This window comes from Suillus discolor (genome assembly GCF_016758755.1).
Source record: "Suillus discolor strain FC423 chromosome Unknown F5147scaffold_5, whole genome shotgun sequence".
NCBI classification, from domain to species: domain Eukaryota; kingdom Fungi; phylum Basidiomycota; class Agaricomycetes; order Boletales; family Suillaceae; genus Suillus; species Suillus discolor.
In genome coordinates, this window is record NW_024541252.1 from 388,464 (window position 1) to 405,237 (window position 16,774).

Consider the following 16,774-nt stretch of genomic DNA (forward strand, 5'->3'; position numbering starts at 1 on the left):
ACAATGGATGTTACTCCCGTTTCGATTACATCGCTGGTGCGTATTTTCGACAACTTGTTAGTTGCTCACTCTACTACACACTAGACCGATTTGCCACCTGAAAAGAAGGGGAGATAGGGAATTCAAGACCGTTAACTTTTAGGTATGTCTTCTCGTGCAAAACATCCACGCTGGTTGCCTTCTGGGAGGTCCACTCCATCGCGCTGTCTACTCAGGCGCTCTTCCTAAACCTGGAGATACTTCTCTCGTGTTCTTACTTCGAAGCGATCTCCAGCAACAGAGACTCGAGCTACTCCGATGATGTCATCGATTTTTCAGATGGTATATTGCCTTCCTTGAAGTTCCTGCATAATGCCACTCATGGACACGCAAACAGACGATAAAGTACGTGATTTATTTGATATTTGAATACATCCTCGTGTTGGCGAGAGAAAACTTGCCTTCCCATCGTGACGTCCACGGACATCACAACTGACGGTTTGGGGCTTATGCTTACTCTTTGAGACCTCAGTTGGTTTCCTTTTTGTGTACTCGCTACAGGTGCGCTAACCTTACACTCAAGTCCGTGCTCATATGTGTGTCAATCTCTCGACCTCATCAGAGAGAATTGTTCTTCAGTTTCGACACTCTCAAAGAAGCAGAGCAGGCTCTTCCAGACGCACCCGAGCAAACTCCAGACTACCTCGCGATGTTGACACAGCCAATTGAACACGCCTCCCCATTATATACCACACTTTTAAGAGTACGATGTCACCGAGACATTCGAGCGCTATTTCCAAGAGAAGAGGAAAAGACCACCACAGACGTAGTGTACAGACGTCTCTTATTATAATTCACATCTAAAGGTGAATGGACCGCTTGTATGATTCTAGCAACACCAAAACGCAGATCTATAAAAATACTTGAAATACATATATGAGTCTAGCTTCGTCTGGCCTGAAAGTCGCTGATGTGATCTGACAGGTTGGGCTAGACCGAACGTTAGCTCAGGGTGGGACGCAAGCAGGTAGAGCAACTCTGGAGGGCGGGATAACTGCTCACGAATTCGAACATGTCGAACGACTCTTTGAGGAGCCACGAAACGATTATGCATTAAAGAACAATCAATTAAACTACAGAATATGAACTGAGTGTGCGAAGACGAAAAAAGGAGTGGCCAGTGGGTGGGTCGAAAGAAAGCTGTAGGTGTGCGAATGAGGTACGACGAACTCGACGTGGCACGTAGTAGAGGGAGAAAACGAACGTAGGAAGCGAACAGCGCGTTCGCTCAGCTGGACTTGTGGTGCCAGTTCATTCCGGCAGGCTACATCACCTGGCACCCATACAAACACTGGAGTTAGCGACGTGATTTTCGGCTGACAATGTGATGTGCGAGTGAGTACAGAGTTCCAGAAATTTGATGACAACCTATAATCTAACAGCGAAAAAAATATAAGCGAGTGAAAGTATCCAAGGAAGGCCTTGAATGGAGTAACGGTTCTAGTATGTACATGAATGACGGTGGATAGCAATAGCATAACTATGGTCGAGCTGAAGCAACGGTGGTGAGAGCATTTCCACGGCCAAGTTGCATGACGACTTACCTAGTTGCTCTTTGCGGTAGAACCAGAAGTAACCTAGTACAATGACAATCTGGCAGATCAGCGCCAGCCAGAATGGAGCGGAGGCCATCGGGCTGCCCTTGAGACCATGCGAGAAGTCCCATGTTCCGACATTAGGGAATACGCTTCCTGGACCGATGCGGTTTGGTGCAGTTGCGCGGGCGGCCATAACACAAATAGACCCAATGACCTGAGCGAGAGCGAGTGTGGAACAGACGTGTAATCTTGACAACGTCTGCAGGAGAATCATTCCCAAGCCCACACCCTGTACAGCATCCAAAACACCGAGCCAAAGCCACAGAGCAAGACCAAGGTATGGTCCCCCTGAGCCAGCCCACGGGATATAGAGCGCGAGAGACGAGGTGCCCCACAATGTCTGCGACACATGTTAGATGTCTGAAGATTGATGCAACATTGACAAGATCATACCTGACACCATCTCGGAGCACCGAGGCCGACAGCGAACACGGGCAACAACCAAGTATGGGTCTTACTCAAAGACGTGAGGATATAGAGCATGAGAGCCCAGACACCGACGAAAAAGAAGATTGTGAGAAGCAAGATCGCCCACTTGGGGATCGGAACATTCCACAGGAAACTCCAGTTGCGACCGTAGGGCTGCAATAAGGTCAGAACATAAGGATATCAAAGCACCGGGTCTAACATACACCGCTGAGCCAATAATCACGTAAGATTTCAGACGCGAGGAACCTTGCGTGGAGTATCAGCGTCATCAACTTGGCCGCGAGCAAGAAGAGCCTAACCAAAGAACTAGCTTCCTTCGGAAGAGAGTTTTGAGGAAGTTTGGAACTTTCGGAGGAGTTTGTTGGTAGTACTCTGTTTTGTAATTGGTATTATTGTCGTGCTTGAGAACTCAGATGGGACTTACCTGGCAGCCCGTGCAGCGTCAAGTATGCAAACGCAAACGACATTATTGAGAGCGGCCACAAGATAAAGACAATCCACCAAGGCGTAACAGACCCAGGCGTCGCAGTATTCAGTGTGCTACCCCAGTACCATAGGGCAGCCACCCAGATCTGTTGAGAACCTTGTACAATGCAAGAGCGCAGTATCCAGACTTCAGTAGGAGCAGCCTAAAGAACAAACGTCAGTTGCACACAAATGGACCCCCCAAAAAATGACGCACCGCTTCTTCTCCAAAGTTCAAGCCGAAAAAGATGAAAGCAGCAGCAGAAGCGACAGCATATGACCAAGTGGCAATGTCCGATAAGATGGTATGAGTTTCTCGAATTTTCGGTGATAATGAGGGAATGCCAATCAAAAAGAATGCTATGCCATAGAAGAGCCAGGGAGCAGAAAGAACGTAGACAGAAGGCTTTAAGCGGAACACCGTATACCAAACGAAAGACGAAACCAAGAATACAGCGCCGAGAACATATAGCTGGATGTTGCTCTGGTAGTTTTGACCAGTGAGCAAAGTCATTTGGTAGCTGTTTGCAGCAAGCACCTTGAGAACAAACGTGAGCTCATGGATGAAGATTAAGAATCAAAGGTCTTACCTGGCCAAGAGCAATGGTGATAGTATACAACGGCCAGCCTCCAATTCGTCGAGCCAGCATGGTCTGGATAGACTCCCGGTGCGAGGAAGTGTGACTGGTTGCACTGGACACTTTGTCTCGTCTCACACGTTCGAAGAAAGCCTCCTCAGACTTGACGAGGTACTTCTCAATAGAGAGTTCGCCCTTGGAGTTGTCCGAGTTCAACGCTTGCAGCTTTTGCACAAAGTCTGAGGCAACGCCGCCATCAGAATCCGTAAACTAAAAAGTGAATGAGATGATAGCGGTAGCCAAAATTCTCGAGATATTCACCGTCACAATAGCCTTGTTTAGCGGTGAGCTGGTCTTTTCTTTCATGATGCTGCCAATGGAGGCCGTTGGAGCCTGAGAATGTGACCCGAACGGTTTCGAAGGGGGCGCCGGACTCAAGAAAGGATCTGGCACATCTCGTATATTCGTCCTGTTTGCTTTCTCCAAAAAGTCACTGTGCCCAGACCGACTACTAGTAGTCGCGAAACTATGCCACGAGTGTCCCTTATCAGAAGGATCCAATGGGTATGAGGAGTCGCGGTTGAAGTTGAGACCAGGTGGAAAGCTTTCATCGTGGGGCGTTGAAGCCTGGCTTCCAGGAGAACTAAGCATAAATCTTGGGGATGACATGGCGCTCTGTGCATCCCAGTCAGGTTGAACAGGCAGTCCTTGATTGACAGGGTTCCAATCTTCTGCCTCCGGAAACGCATGCTGAGAGGGCTCAGTCCCGCAGTCCGCCTCCCGCCAAGCGTTTGAACCAGCTCGCTTTCGGCTCGCGTTTATACTCCGTCGGTGCATGTCTTCCATCCGCTGACGCCATTCGACGACTGGGAAACGCTGAACAGCTGACCGAGCACGAAGCATGGCTCTTTCTTCCTCTGTGGATTTTAACGCCAGCTTGATCGTCTTCGAAAGCTGAGACAACATATGGTCCGTCGAGGTAGATTCCACAGGGAACCACTACCAAGAATCTTATCAAATCGTGCCCCAAGAAGACGACCTTGAGCACTCACCCATCCAGGCATCAACCCAAGACCACCGAGTCGACTACCGACACCAAGGGCACCTTTCCTCCCGAATTCGACGGCGACCAATCCGAACGGTTCATCACGAGAAGGAATCAGAGCAAAATCAGCACCACTAAACAGATAAGGCGGCAACACAGTAAACTCCAGTTTCAAGTAAACACGATCAGGGTACATCTCCATCAACCGAGCAAGTTTATCCGCAGCGAACCGACCATAAAGATCAATGACAGGTCCGACGCAAATTAACTGTATCGAAGGGCGTTTCTCAAAACTGCGAGAGAGGTCTCGTCAAAGCCGAATCTCACAAAATCTAGAAACGGACTCACAGCGATGGCATAACATCCGCAATCAGGTCAACACCTTTCTGCTTCGACCACCGACCAACGAACACAAACAGATCAGAGTTGGGATCCTGCTTGATATTCGCCCATTCCTGAGCCTGCCTCTTCATCTCCGGACGCTGCGCCTCAACAACCTGATTGATCTGCACTTCACGAATAGCCACCGGGTTCTCATCCAAAGCCACGATATCCGTAGGGTCAGGATTAGGCAGTGAATCGACATACTTGAGGGTCCACAGAGCAGGATACCGCACCCAACTGCGCTTCCCATACTTGTCCGACACTCCAGCGACACCGATGCTCTTTTGATGAACGCTGATAAACGACGCAGCAGCGTGAAGCAGGTTAAACGTGTTTCCAAACTGGACGTATTTCGTACAGTGCTCTTTGCTGATGTTGAACACGGAGCAGACTTCTTTCACCTCTTCTTGTGTTCGAAGCGGCCATAGACCCTGGAACTCGGCATTGTGCAGCGAGAGACAGACGGGTACTACTTTGGGTAAGAGGTAAATCGGAGCAAGCGCACCATGGTAGTCGTTGATGTGATATATGTCGACGACGGGGAATCGGCGGATGATGGTTGCGATGGCCTGGTTCCATGTAGAGTAGAAGATGGCGGAACTGAGATCGTCCATGCGGGCTGGGTACGGATCTGATTTGGTCTGTGTACGGAAAACGGGGCTGTCGAGGATGACATAGGTGATATTGTTCAACACGTGCGTCTCCACTTCGATGCGATAAGGCTCATTGAAGATGATAACCTCGATAGGCTCCGCAGGTTCACCAGCGGGATAATCTAGGTCCTTCACTTTTGGAATGACCCAGATCAAGTCAACGTCCGTCATAGCTTTTCCCATGAGCGATGACATCACACCGAGACCTCCGATCTTGACCTTGAGTTTCCAGTCAATGATCTCATACTCCAGCGTCGCGATGAGGACTTTGCGCAGCTTATTCCTGTCCTCTGGCCATCCTATAATCTCCGCATTCGGCTTGTGCCCAAAGGTCTTCTCCATGATAGGCGTCACGTTCCCTTTGAAGTACATGATCGACTTGTTATCGAGCGATCCGATGATAGGGGAACACTTGTTTGCGCCCGGATTTGTTTGCACGCCGTACAGGTTGTGGCGGATGCCGTAGAAAGAGTACATGAAAATGACGACTGCGAGAACTCCGGTAATGAGGGAGAGAGAGCAGAGGAGCCCGTACATGGTAGCGCTGACAGAAGCCTGGCCACGAGGTTCAAGAGTCCACTCCAACGTGGCATCATCAACAATGAGTGTCCATGCGAGCGCAGGATAGGGGGGTGCCGACAAATTCAGGTAGTTGAGCGCAATGCTGTTTGGTGGTAGCCGATCCATAACGCCGTCCCCGTCGACGTCACCGTAGTAGTAATCATCGTACCCAAACACGTTGAGTTGCAGGTACGTTGGCCACGCAGCCATGATTTCGAGCTCCCAAGTGCCATCGCTGACTAGGTTCATCGCATTGGAGATACCCTGGTCATAACCCCAGTCGTTGAAAGGACCTCGAGCGAGGAACTGGGGAACGCGACGCTGCTGCTTGTAGTTCAGATCTGCATGCACGACGACGCTGGAGGTAGTCGCGACACCACTCCAATCTACCGCAACGTCAACACTAAAAAAAGAAGCAGCAACTACGAGCACTCACATTGTACTATGATATGTTGTCCCGTCCAGAAAGTATCAGAATTGCTGAGGACATCAGCGGGTATGGTCGTAACATTCTCCCAATTCGTCCAGTTAGACCAACTCAGTGTGAAGTCGCCTGAGTACCTGAACATATCCGCTCCGTAAGCACGGTGCGTGAATGTATACTGGCCGTCAGTGTAGTTGAAATCTGTGTTATCATAATCGGACTCGGGGAACACTATGACATTGTTCGCTTCGCCCTTGCGCAGCAGCAGATGATCTATGCTCTACAAACCATGAGCAAAACATGACAGAGTACAGAAAAACACAGACATACCCCAGTAGACAGCGTCCCATCGAATGATGTTGGATTATTAACAATAATCTCCAAAATCCCATCCGAAACATCGGTCAGTGTACCAGACCACGACCACTGCGAGTACGGAGTTCCCGCAACGGACGACATGGTGGGATTTGTGACAGCATTGCACACCACCGAAGTCAGGTTGAGCGTAGGCTGCCCACCGATGCCAGAGGACGACATGTTGAACGATAAACTCTGTGTGACGCTATCACACGACATTGCCACATTGAACTCTAGCACGAGGTTCACAATCGTGGCGTTTGGCTCCCCCCACATGACTTCGATGCGCGCGTCATGCCCAGGCAGGAAATTGGTGAGCATAGGGGGGGCAGGGACCCACTCGCTGATAGGAACCAAAGCCTTGAAGCCGAACGTGTCCATCTCCACCATCTGGAGACACCCATACCACGGTCCCCCTCCGTTATTATAATATGACAACCCCGAGTCCACGAGCGTATAGTTCTCGTACGGAGAAAGCAAGTTCCTCACCGTCGTCCCACCCACATAGGGTGACGATATCCACAGCGGACCCCTGCAATCGTACGAAAACGACTGTGAGTTGTTCTGATTGGAGTACAATAGCCAGACCTGATCGGTGTGCTCCCCTGTCAGGTTTTGTACGTTCGGTATACCTGCACGTGATGCGGACCAGAGGCCCAATTCGGTTACGATGTTGTTTGAACCTGGGAACTCGACAAAGTTGGTCCAGTTTCCAAGCTGTACGAGTTCGAAGCCGTCTTGGAGGGCGTTGTAGGTGGTTCGGAGGTACAAGAAATGTTTTAGGAGGCGACGCATGTCCGTCGTGGGATCAAAATGATCGAGCGAGTTCCAATCGTCGTCACATCCCGTTAAGGCGGACTCAAGCGGCATGTTGGAGTATTCGATGGATCCAACCTTGTAGCACCCGTGGCGCTGCCAAGCCTTGTTGCTCATCATAGCTTGACGGCTGAAAGTAGCAGTATCAAAAAAGTAATCACTTGAAGCAGTCGGTGACCCACCCAAAGAGATAGTTTGAGGCTGTGGAGTCGTACAGATAGAAATTCTGCTCCTCGCCATAGTAGATCTGTAAAAGGTAAGTACTGCAGTGACAAACGTTCAAGTATAACTCCTACCAATGGAACCCCTGGCATGACCAGGTACGTGATATAAGACGCCAATGCAGATCTCAATGTGCCATTCGCCAAACTGGGCCAACGGAAAACATCGAAATTGCTTGTTCCGAATAAATGCTTCGGATCGGCAAGGCCGGTGTTTGGATTCAAGAAGTCGTCGGTCACGAGCATCTGATTCCAAGTGGCGATGAAGTTGGTATTGTGATCCACTTTGTCGTCCAGTCCAAGGAAACGGATGAGGGAGCCGTATATCGCGTAATGGAACGCGTAGCCGTCGAGGCTATTCGACGACTGTGGGCGCAAGAAATACTGGTTTTCGGATTCTGTCGAGTTGGCGAGGAATCCGGGGGGCAGCATAGTCGGGGTACGGCCACGTCCGCTATGAAGGAGATCAATTGGTGCCGGTGGTGAGTGAAATAGCGACTGACAGGTATAGGGACCCAAAGGTGTCACCGCCAGTGACTTCACCGGTGATATAAAAGTTCTTCTTTCCAAGATCAGTGGCGCAAGCACGAGTTGCAGATGCCCAAGCGGTTAGGCCATCGACGGTGATCTCCGTGGACTTGTCGACACGAATGGCATCGATATCAAGGGCTGTGATGGCCATGCAGGAAAAGGTAGTGAGTTTGTCCATAACTGAAGGCTTCCATTCGCGGAGACGGTCCTGTACAGATGCAAACTTGGAAAGTTGACGCTGCCAGGCAGGGTGAACACCAAAGGCGTCCATGTCACCATATTGGTCAAAGTCGGACTCGTAACAACCATCATATCCCGTCGCAGGCAGGATTGTTCCATCCTCTTGCCAAAACACGGGAAGTTGGCAAGAATGGTTACGCTCATTGATGACCTAGGAAAAAAAGTTAGTTGAGGGGGGTTCAGGTACGAGGTGAACGGAAATAATTACTTACGGAAAAATCAACATACTGCTCGAAACCCCAGGGGAGGTGCTTTGGGTTTTTGTACATTGCAGGATATTCAGTGAGACTGAATGGGGCGCTGGCATTTATATAACTGATGGGTGAGTGAATGTGAGTGATTGTAGTTGGTGGATAGGGTGAACAAACCCTTCAAAGCCGAGAAGGTCGGACATTGTTCCGACTGTGAAATCCAACATGATATACATGCCGCGTGCGTGTAGGATGTCGATGAAGTTTACCCAATCATCGATAGTACCCCAATGAGGATCCAACACGGTGAAGTCGAGAGGAGAATAACCTGAAGGAAGTGAGTATGAGCGGTAAATGAGATTGAGATGAGGACATACTATCGGCTTGCCATATCATGTTCAAGAATATCGTACCTGAGAGATATATGGCCTTGACGCCCATGCCTTGGATGTAGTCCAATTTCGAGATTAGACCTTTGAGGTCACCACCGAAACGAAGTTGGGTTTCTCTCCAATCCCATTCATATGGGGAGTTGAAGAACTGATTATTTGAAGGGTCACCATCGGCAAACTTGTCCATAAGGACGGTGTACATTGGGATTGAACGCCAGTTCTGTGGAGAAGGGGTGTAGGTGATGTTTGATCTTGTGGTTGAATAATCTGTAGGAGACTGGGCGGATTGGTTTACATTGAGATTGTAGAATGTGAGGTCTGGATGATAAGGGGAAGCGTATGTAACTGAAGAAAAATATAGTGTGGAAGCAAGGGCGGTTAGGAACCGCATCTTGGACCACTTGGAGAAGAATGGTAAAGACAATGATTGACAGGGACGGGGGTTTCCAGGAAGAGACGGTAAGCGTGGAACAGAAGGGAGAAAATGTATCATACATACATTGGAAAGATGCATTAAATATTGGAAACCTCCCGAAGAACGGCGGGACATACTAAAGCGAATGAGGCAAAGATCAGAGACAAATTCGTGGATTTCAAGACACAATACTGAGGAGCAATGTCACTGTAGACCCTACTCAGGGGTAAATGAATGCGCTCACAATGAGTTATAGTGATGTAATATCGTAAGCAACACATTCATCCCCCGAACTTGCGTATATTCTTGTAGTGTACTATTCAGTATTAGGGCAGTCTTCGATGGTCATGACCGGCTAGCCAGAGATCCGCCTCAGGTCCGTATCCGAGACATTAAAAGCAGCGACCACACGTCCGAGGATCGAAAATGTGCTTTATATTCTCGGCTCCTGAACCGCTATCCACTAATGATGACAGGCCCGGAACGTTGTAGCTAGCGTGATGGGTACATCTCGATCCAGGTGTTGTTGGATATTCAGTGACGCTTGAGTTCTGACACATAAAAAGTGAGATGTACGTTAGAATGATTTGGTAGGTCAAGAGTTAGTACCACAGCCTCACCTCGGGTACGAGCATCGAGCAAGGTGAGATATTTCGAGAGTAATCTTTCGTTCAAACCGCCAAAAATACCATATTCTGGTTAGTCTGAGTGAATGATGCCATATGCAGCAAATCAACCAAGGTTTTGACTTGCCATATACTTACTCAATCAGGATAGTCTCTCCCGCCCATAACACATATGGTCAATCAACGACGCCACTTAAAACCTAGCGGAAACACAAAAAAACTCGCTTCATCACTGAACGTGGAGGAAGTTTGATGTGTTTTACGGTTCAGTACTGAGCCGTAAATGCATCAGACATCTTCCACTACCTTGAGAACTGGGGTGTTTTTCAGACGGCCCCCGAGATGTTCTTCATTTTTGATTCTCACATTGGTATTGGCTACGACATCACGTCAGTGCCGCGCGCGAATATGATATTTGCAACCTGCCTGGCAGTGTCCCAACGTTTGTCTCCGCAGATCTGATTTTCCCTTACCAATCACTAGTGGCACATTTCCCCATCGTCGATCTGTGTCTACAAGACCTCTGATGTAAGGTGAAGGAACAGAGAACAATGCACGTAGTTCAAGGAAGTGGAGGCAAATGACGGCGACAAACTTGGTTTTGGTACGGCGGGCGACAGAAAGACCTAGAACACGTGAGATAGAATGAAATAAAGGAGAGGTCAATACCATTTCAAACTGAGTTCTGACTGTCTCTTCACTTGAAAAGAGCCAAGAGGCATACTGTTCAAACGAACGCGAAAATAATACACCTTGGTACGAATCAAGAAAGAATTGACAGATAATGGAACAGTGGCGACGACTAAAATCAGCTGGCGACAGTGAGACAGACGCATCACGGAGGCTCACTACAGAGCCGAGCACAGAATGTCTGAGGAGTAGCAAATATCGGATAATAATAAAAAGCATCGTACCATTCAGGATAATCACAAAAAGGTCCTCGTCCACCACATGGCACACAGGGAACGTGTGAAGGCGCTTGACCAAAAATGTACTGGTGAACAAAAAAGAGTCAAAAATATGACACAACGAGCGAGACAATTTAATCCGAGTCAAGATACAAAGCTGACGTAATATTCTGACCCTCCTTACCTCAGTGGAATATCCCTTACGACACCTGTCGTAAACATGTCCTATACCTCCAGCACCTCCCTCGCGTGCTTTCCATGAACTTTACGTTGGAGTCTTGTTGATACCCTTTTCATGATGCGTACGCCTTACCTCCACGATGTCTTCCCACTCGCAAAGCTCAACTTGCATCTTCGGGGCTAGGTCACCACTTTGTGAGCCCGAGGAGGCTTGAGACAAACGAAAAACACAAACATCGGTCAAAATACCCCTTTCGCACATCTGTCGCATCCTCTCGCACCTCCCTCTCAGAGCACCACCACATGCCTCTAGAACAACTCCCTCTCATTCCCAGGAACTCACCACCGTAGACTCGTGCATTTTGAGGCTCAAGGTTCTCTATACTTGAACGAGGACCGGGACTGCCCCCAAGGTGAGTTCAATAAGTCTGCTCATTCGCGACATACATGAGTTTATTGATCTACTTTGTCAGGTGAATGCGCAGAGCTGTATCAAAGACACTAGGGAAGGAGATGGACGGAAAAGTTTCATCAGTCGCTCCGGCAGTACGTCGACAGTATCTCTCTTTGTTGATATGTTTGGTTTCATGTGTTCTTTGCAGGGCTTGTATTTCTCGCCTTTTACTTGGCCAGCTATTTCACGCGTATTGAGCGTAAACTTGTATATCTTTGATTCCTCTTGCCGGTACTCCGCTCATAGCGACTTCGCGCACTATGGACCACCTGTTTATAAAAACATGTTAGTTCATGGCAGGTCATTCGGTTGACTGGATATGTGCTTGGCCTTCTTATACGTCTCGTACTGACAATATTACCCTGACTTAGCATTAGTAGATGCTCATGAGTCATGCTACCCAGTTCAAAGACACTAAGAGCATGGAAATGGACTGCATTAAAATAGAACTGCAGACTTGCGAAGTCATTATGAGGACGAAGTGACCAATACGACATGAAGTCCAAAGACTGAAAAATGCAGGCTCAGAGCACCCAGAGCTCGTGAAGACGGTGCAAGAGGTCACCGATTGAGCATAGATGTTCGTTCGTCTTCGACTCAGACTTTAGAGAGTATGGGGCAAGTGAATTGAGCCGAGTAGACGGGACAATAGCAAGGAAGAATACATCAGTTGTCTGATGGCACCTGTCATCACCTACGTGACTGAAATTGAACATATGCATGAGAATCAGTGGTACAGAATATTTTGGTGTATTGTTGTGGTCTCGGTATCTGGTTATTGAGTGAATGATTTCGCTTGAATATTCCAAATACGAGCATACTCTCCCTCTTTCTTCATGAGTTCATCATGCGTTCCTTTTTCCTGGACAGTTTCGTCGATGTACCTGCGGCGACCACGTCAGCAAGCATTGGTGTTCGAGCAGACAGAAACTCACAAAATGAGGTCCGCATATTGGGTGAGATTTCCAAACCGGTGAGTGGAGAATATCATGGTCTTATTGCCCCTCAACTTCCGTAGACGCTCAAAGAGATCTATTTCCATCAGTCATGACTACATCTAAATTGGCATCTCGAAGAAACAAGAGAGCGCACCATGTTCAGCCGTAGGATCTAGGGAGGCACTCGGCTCGTCGAATAACATCATGCCAGCAGAAGACTCAGTTTCAGAGACCAACGACCGCATGAATGTGCGGGAGCTATTTGAATAGTCCATGTCAAGACCTGAGAAGTCAAGGTATGGTCACGTACATTGCAAGCCGCTGCGCCTGCCCGCGGCTAATTTGAATGCCTGGAGCTCCGGTGACATGGACACCGCCAATGACATTCCGTGACGAGGAGTCAGCGGGATGCCCGAAGAGCGTCGTAGTACCTTCAGGAAGGTCTCCATGGTAATTATCCACGACGCGGTTGAGATAGGTATCAAATCCATCAGGGAGCTCGTCAATGAAGTCTTCTGCGCCGCCGAGACGGGCGGCTTCGCGAACCTTGTCATCCTCATGTGCAAGGGCAGGGTTACCAAGCCCGATATTCTCGTGCATCTGCGTGTACGTTAGAATACGTCACTTCCAGGTTGCACGAGTATGGCTTACGGAGAGGGGGAATTGCGAATAGTCTTGGAAGAGGATGGACATAGCAGCACGGAGGTCAGCAAGTTTCAAGGTTTTGATGTCACGGTCGTCGATAAGGATGGTGCCTTCCGTTGGGTCGTAGACGCGGGAGATCAGGTTCAAGATCGTACTCTTTCCAGAGCCGTTCACACCAACGACAACCTGCTATTGTGATTAGATAGCACCATAGAAGTAGATGAACTTACGCATAGCTGACCAGCCTCAATCTTGAACGATACATTCCGCAGAGCACACCTGTCTCGACCAGGGTACCGGAACGAAACATTCCTGACATATATGCATTAGAAATAATTCTATGAAGTAAGGAATACCAATCAACTTGAATTCAACAGAAATGCCATTTGCAAGAGATTGTTGATTCTCGGGGAACGGTTCCGTGCCATCCACAACCTGATTTCGTGTATTCTCTATCTCATAAACATCGCGTATTCGGGTCAAGTTGGTCGCAAGAGTGGAAAACATGCTGGATATCGAGAAATATGATGGATCAAAGACTTGTTTGATCCATATGAGTGATGCCAAGGAGACTGGAGTGGTCATTGGATTTATCACTACGCGCAAGGAGAAGACAATCTAATTGACTTAGTCGTCTTTGTCAACTCTGAAGTCAACTCCACGTACCTGGGGTAACACATGCATTGTTTCTCGGATGATGAATGTGATGCTCAGACAGTCCTTAAAAGAACGAAATCGTTTCAGTTCTGGGAATTCAACCGCATCGTGACCAATGCGCTGAGATGCTTCGCGAAATCCTGGTCTCGATCAGGTCAGCATATGATTGTCCGGTAAGGCGCGTCGACATACGTGCACTAATGTGTTCGCTGAAGTTGCCTGCGACAAACTCTCGACGGTGTGAGGGCCCAGTAATGAGTCCCTTCAGACCTTGCATGCAAATCAAATTCTCGTTGGTCGTTGTCGCGGCCCAAACTACGTATCTGGGTTAAATAAAGGCTTAGAAGCATCAGCTGTTGACATACCCAAGGATCCGACCATTGTTTTTCCCGTGCTGTCCCAGGACAATAAATATTGCAAAAAACTGAGAACCACGAGAAGTAGACCATCCTGTTGTTCCCACATGACTGTACTCAGAACCAAAAGGTGAGAGAGCAGACGAATAAGTATCATTGCGATGTCCGTCAACATCTCGATAGTGTCCCAAATTGACGAAGTATACCAATGAGCCAAGCCACAGCTGAGCTCCTGCACTGTGTACGAGTCATAAAGTGTTTCAAATGCGGGCAGGTCGAGGCGAGAGGCTGAGAGGAGCATGCGTTCATTGTAGGATTGTTTGATGTACAAGCTCAGACGAGGTATCATGCAGTCTCGGGAGTATCTGAGAAAGCGCACAGCAACTGCGCATATGGTATGTGCTGCCGCAAAATGTACGAGCACCGTTGTGTCCACAGTACGTGCTTCCATTACGCTCTCTACCTAGTGCAAAATAAGTTGGCAGTGGTAGATGAAAGTGAAGGGATATTACAAGGCGGAGCAATTGTCCGGAGTACCTGCGCGACGACGTTATGGATGTATAGGGAAGTCGCATCATTATGACGTACCACAGAGAAACAGCGGGTATGAGGGAAGCTAAAACTTCTACTACAAGGTATGCGGGGAGAAGAATGGAGCATCGTCTGATGCTGAGTACATCCTTGAACATGCGAACTAGAAGTGGAACGTTGTAGATTATCGGCGCATATATCTTCGATATTGGTGAGATTCGTATGCGTGATTGGCGTTCCTCGTAGAGATCCCATATACCGATGCGGGTATGTTTGAAACGACGAGTGTCCTGGTGGTCGAATTCTCCTGCGTGTGCATTCATCTGTCTCTCTTTCCTGATGGTGAAAGAATACTAAGTAGGCTAAAGTCAAGTGGGCCAAAGTCGGAGAACACCTGTAAGCCAGGAGACAAGCGTCAGGTAAATCCCGAACACCGTTTCCACAAGTGAAATCCTGTACTAGTTAGTTCGTACGTCCTCAAAGCTCGGGAAAGCCAACAGTATTAATATTGTCGAAGCCGCCGAATGTTGGCTGGTCGATCATGCATGTCGCAGCGTGTATGCATAATGAACCTCGCATAGCTTGATATCAGTAGCTTGAAGCAGCCGCGCTACGGGAGATTGGGTAAAATAAGAACATAACGAACGTGTGGACTTTCTGATTGCGCAAACGTTAACTTGGATGTTTGAACCTATTTCAAATTACTAAGCACTAGGTTGCGGTGCTTTTAAATGGTCACGGGTCAGACCGGTCATTATTAATATCGTAGCGGCGCGTGCGCCAATCCCCGACTCGGCCGACAAACACCGTTACTCAGTACTCAGTGAGTATTGGTTTCCCTTTCTTTGTTGACACCGTACTCGGACTTCCGATTTTAACAATACCACTCGAATCCTGGCCTCTCATGCCTTCTGATCCGCTCGTCTGGCCTGAGCGTCACCAATTACAACTTAACGCTTTGTTTGACAAGCCGTCTGAGGTCAGGACGCCTGAAGGTAAGATAGACAAACTTGAAGGATTCAATCTAAGAAGTAAAGTGCGACGGTTTCGGGAGGAGTCGCCAGCTCGCGTGGCTTTCACATAGATACACTTAGATGCGCTTAGATTCGCTTGCGTCGCTTACCTCGCTTAAACCTCTTTTTGGAAACTCGCGTGGTTTTCTCGCATGGACTCGCTAAGACTAAGACTAAGACTAAGTAAGAAGAGTGTAAACGAACAAATTGAGTGAAATTTTTACAAGTCCGAAAATACTGCCAAACACGATATAGTGGACAGTAATCCTCATGCCTACTGCGCCGTGGGAACGCAACGGACAAACAACAGACTTTTCCTACTATATGGGAGAGGCATCGAGAATATCAAAAGCAATAATAGAAATTTGATTACACTTTTGGTTACACAAATCATTACACAACTTGGCTGCTGCTTTTGAATAGAATTCTCAAGTTAAACTGCCTTTCCCTGCAGCCAAGTGTAATAAAGTGTGATACACTTTTGGTGGGTGTTATTTCTTATCAATGATAATAGAAATGACTAATTGATGAGTTTAGACAAATTTTGCACTTGCTAAACGACTGTTTGAATTTAACAACCATGGATGGATATATACCTATTCTGTGAGTTGCTGATATATATATTGCTATGTGCAAGGTGCATGATGCTCATATCTGCACATTAGCAATCAAGAACAAATCACGCCAGAACGTGATCGACACTCCCAACGTGAACAAGACAGACTCAATCGACTTCAAATGACTTCTCCTACCAGACGTAATCGTCGTCGTGCTGCCCATGATAATCAGGACAGGCCTCTGCCTCCTGCACCACAGCCAAATTTTATGCCAGCTAATGAGCCACAAGCAGGACCTGTTCCATGACCTTTTGCTTGGCAACCTCCCCCTCACTTTCAATATGAGCCACTTCCAGTTGCGCAATATCCTGGCTTGCCACGAAATGTGATTGCACATGTGCAGCGTGCTCATCGTCCTCCTCTGGTTGATTACAATGCACGCTTGAATGAGTGAGTGAATGCAGCTCAAAATGACAGACGCCATCAGTGCGATCTTCACCGGCGACAGGACAGAAATGAGATAAGACAGCAAGCACAAGCAGAGGCAGCCGGGATGCAGCCTCCACAGGT

At 48.1% G+C, this 16,774-nt stretch overlaps 3 protein-coding genes across 3 annotated transcripts; all 3 read right to left on the reverse strand.

Moving 5' to 3' along the window:
* Nucleotides 1-1,357: 1,357 nt before the first annotated feature.
* Nucleotides 1,358-9,335, reverse strand: F5147DRAFT_671255 (glycoside hydrolase family 13/glycosyltransferase family 5 protein). Its single transcript, XM_041435582.1, has 19 exons — nt 8,910-9,335; nt 8,710-8,860; nt 8,554-8,656; nt 8,074-8,492; nt 7,646-8,024; nt 7,532-7,596; nt 6,507-7,479; nt 6,189-6,456; nt 4,503-6,138; nt 4,162-4,447; nt 3,431-4,108; nt 3,122-3,379; nt 2,749-3,069; nt 2,491-2,695; nt 2,366-2,438; nt 2,270-2,312; nt 2,031-2,219; nt 1,584-1,977; nt 1,358-1,530 (listed from the first exon to the last, which is right to left on the reverse strand). The coding sequence occupies exons 1-19, from the start codon at nt 9,313-9,315 to the stop codon at nt 1,520-1,522; spliced, it is 6,858 nt and encodes a 2,285-aa protein (XP_041298003.1). The 5' UTR covers nt 9,316-9,335; the 3' UTR covers nt 1,358-1,519.
* A 1,167-nt stretch (nt 9,336-10,502) lies between these two features.
* On the reverse strand, nt 10,503-10,966 carry F5147DRAFT_671271 (uncharacterized protein). Its single transcript, XM_041435583.1, has 3 exons — nt 10,903-10,966; nt 10,635-10,814; nt 10,503-10,591 (listed from the first exon to the last, which is right to left on the reverse strand). The coding sequence occupies exons 2-3, from the start codon at nt 10,799-10,801 to the stop codon at nt 10,528-10,530; spliced, it is 231 nt and encodes a 76-aa protein (XP_041298004.1). The 5' UTR covers nt 10,802-10,814; nt 10,903-10,966; the 3' UTR covers nt 10,503-10,527.
* A 1,177-nt stretch (nt 10,967-12,143) lies between these two features.
* Nucleotides 12,144-15,089, reverse strand: F5147DRAFT_301625 (P-loop containing nucleoside triphosphate hydrolase protein). The gene is made up of 12 exons (XM_041429111.1): nt 14,692-15,089; nt 14,616-14,640; nt 14,113-14,566; nt 13,940-14,062; nt 13,757-13,887; nt 13,455-13,708; nt 13,321-13,402; nt 13,097-13,276; nt 12,756-13,045; nt 12,600-12,703; nt 12,443-12,539; nt 12,144-12,391 (listed from the first exon to the last, which is right to left on the reverse strand). Exons 1-12 carry the CDS (start codon nt 14,955-14,957, stop codon nt 12,283-12,285), a joined length of 2,115 nt encoding a protein of 704 aa, XP_041298005.1. The 5' UTR covers nt 14,958-15,089; the 3' UTR covers nt 12,144-12,282.
* Nucleotides 15,090-16,774: the final 1,685 nt, after the last annotated feature.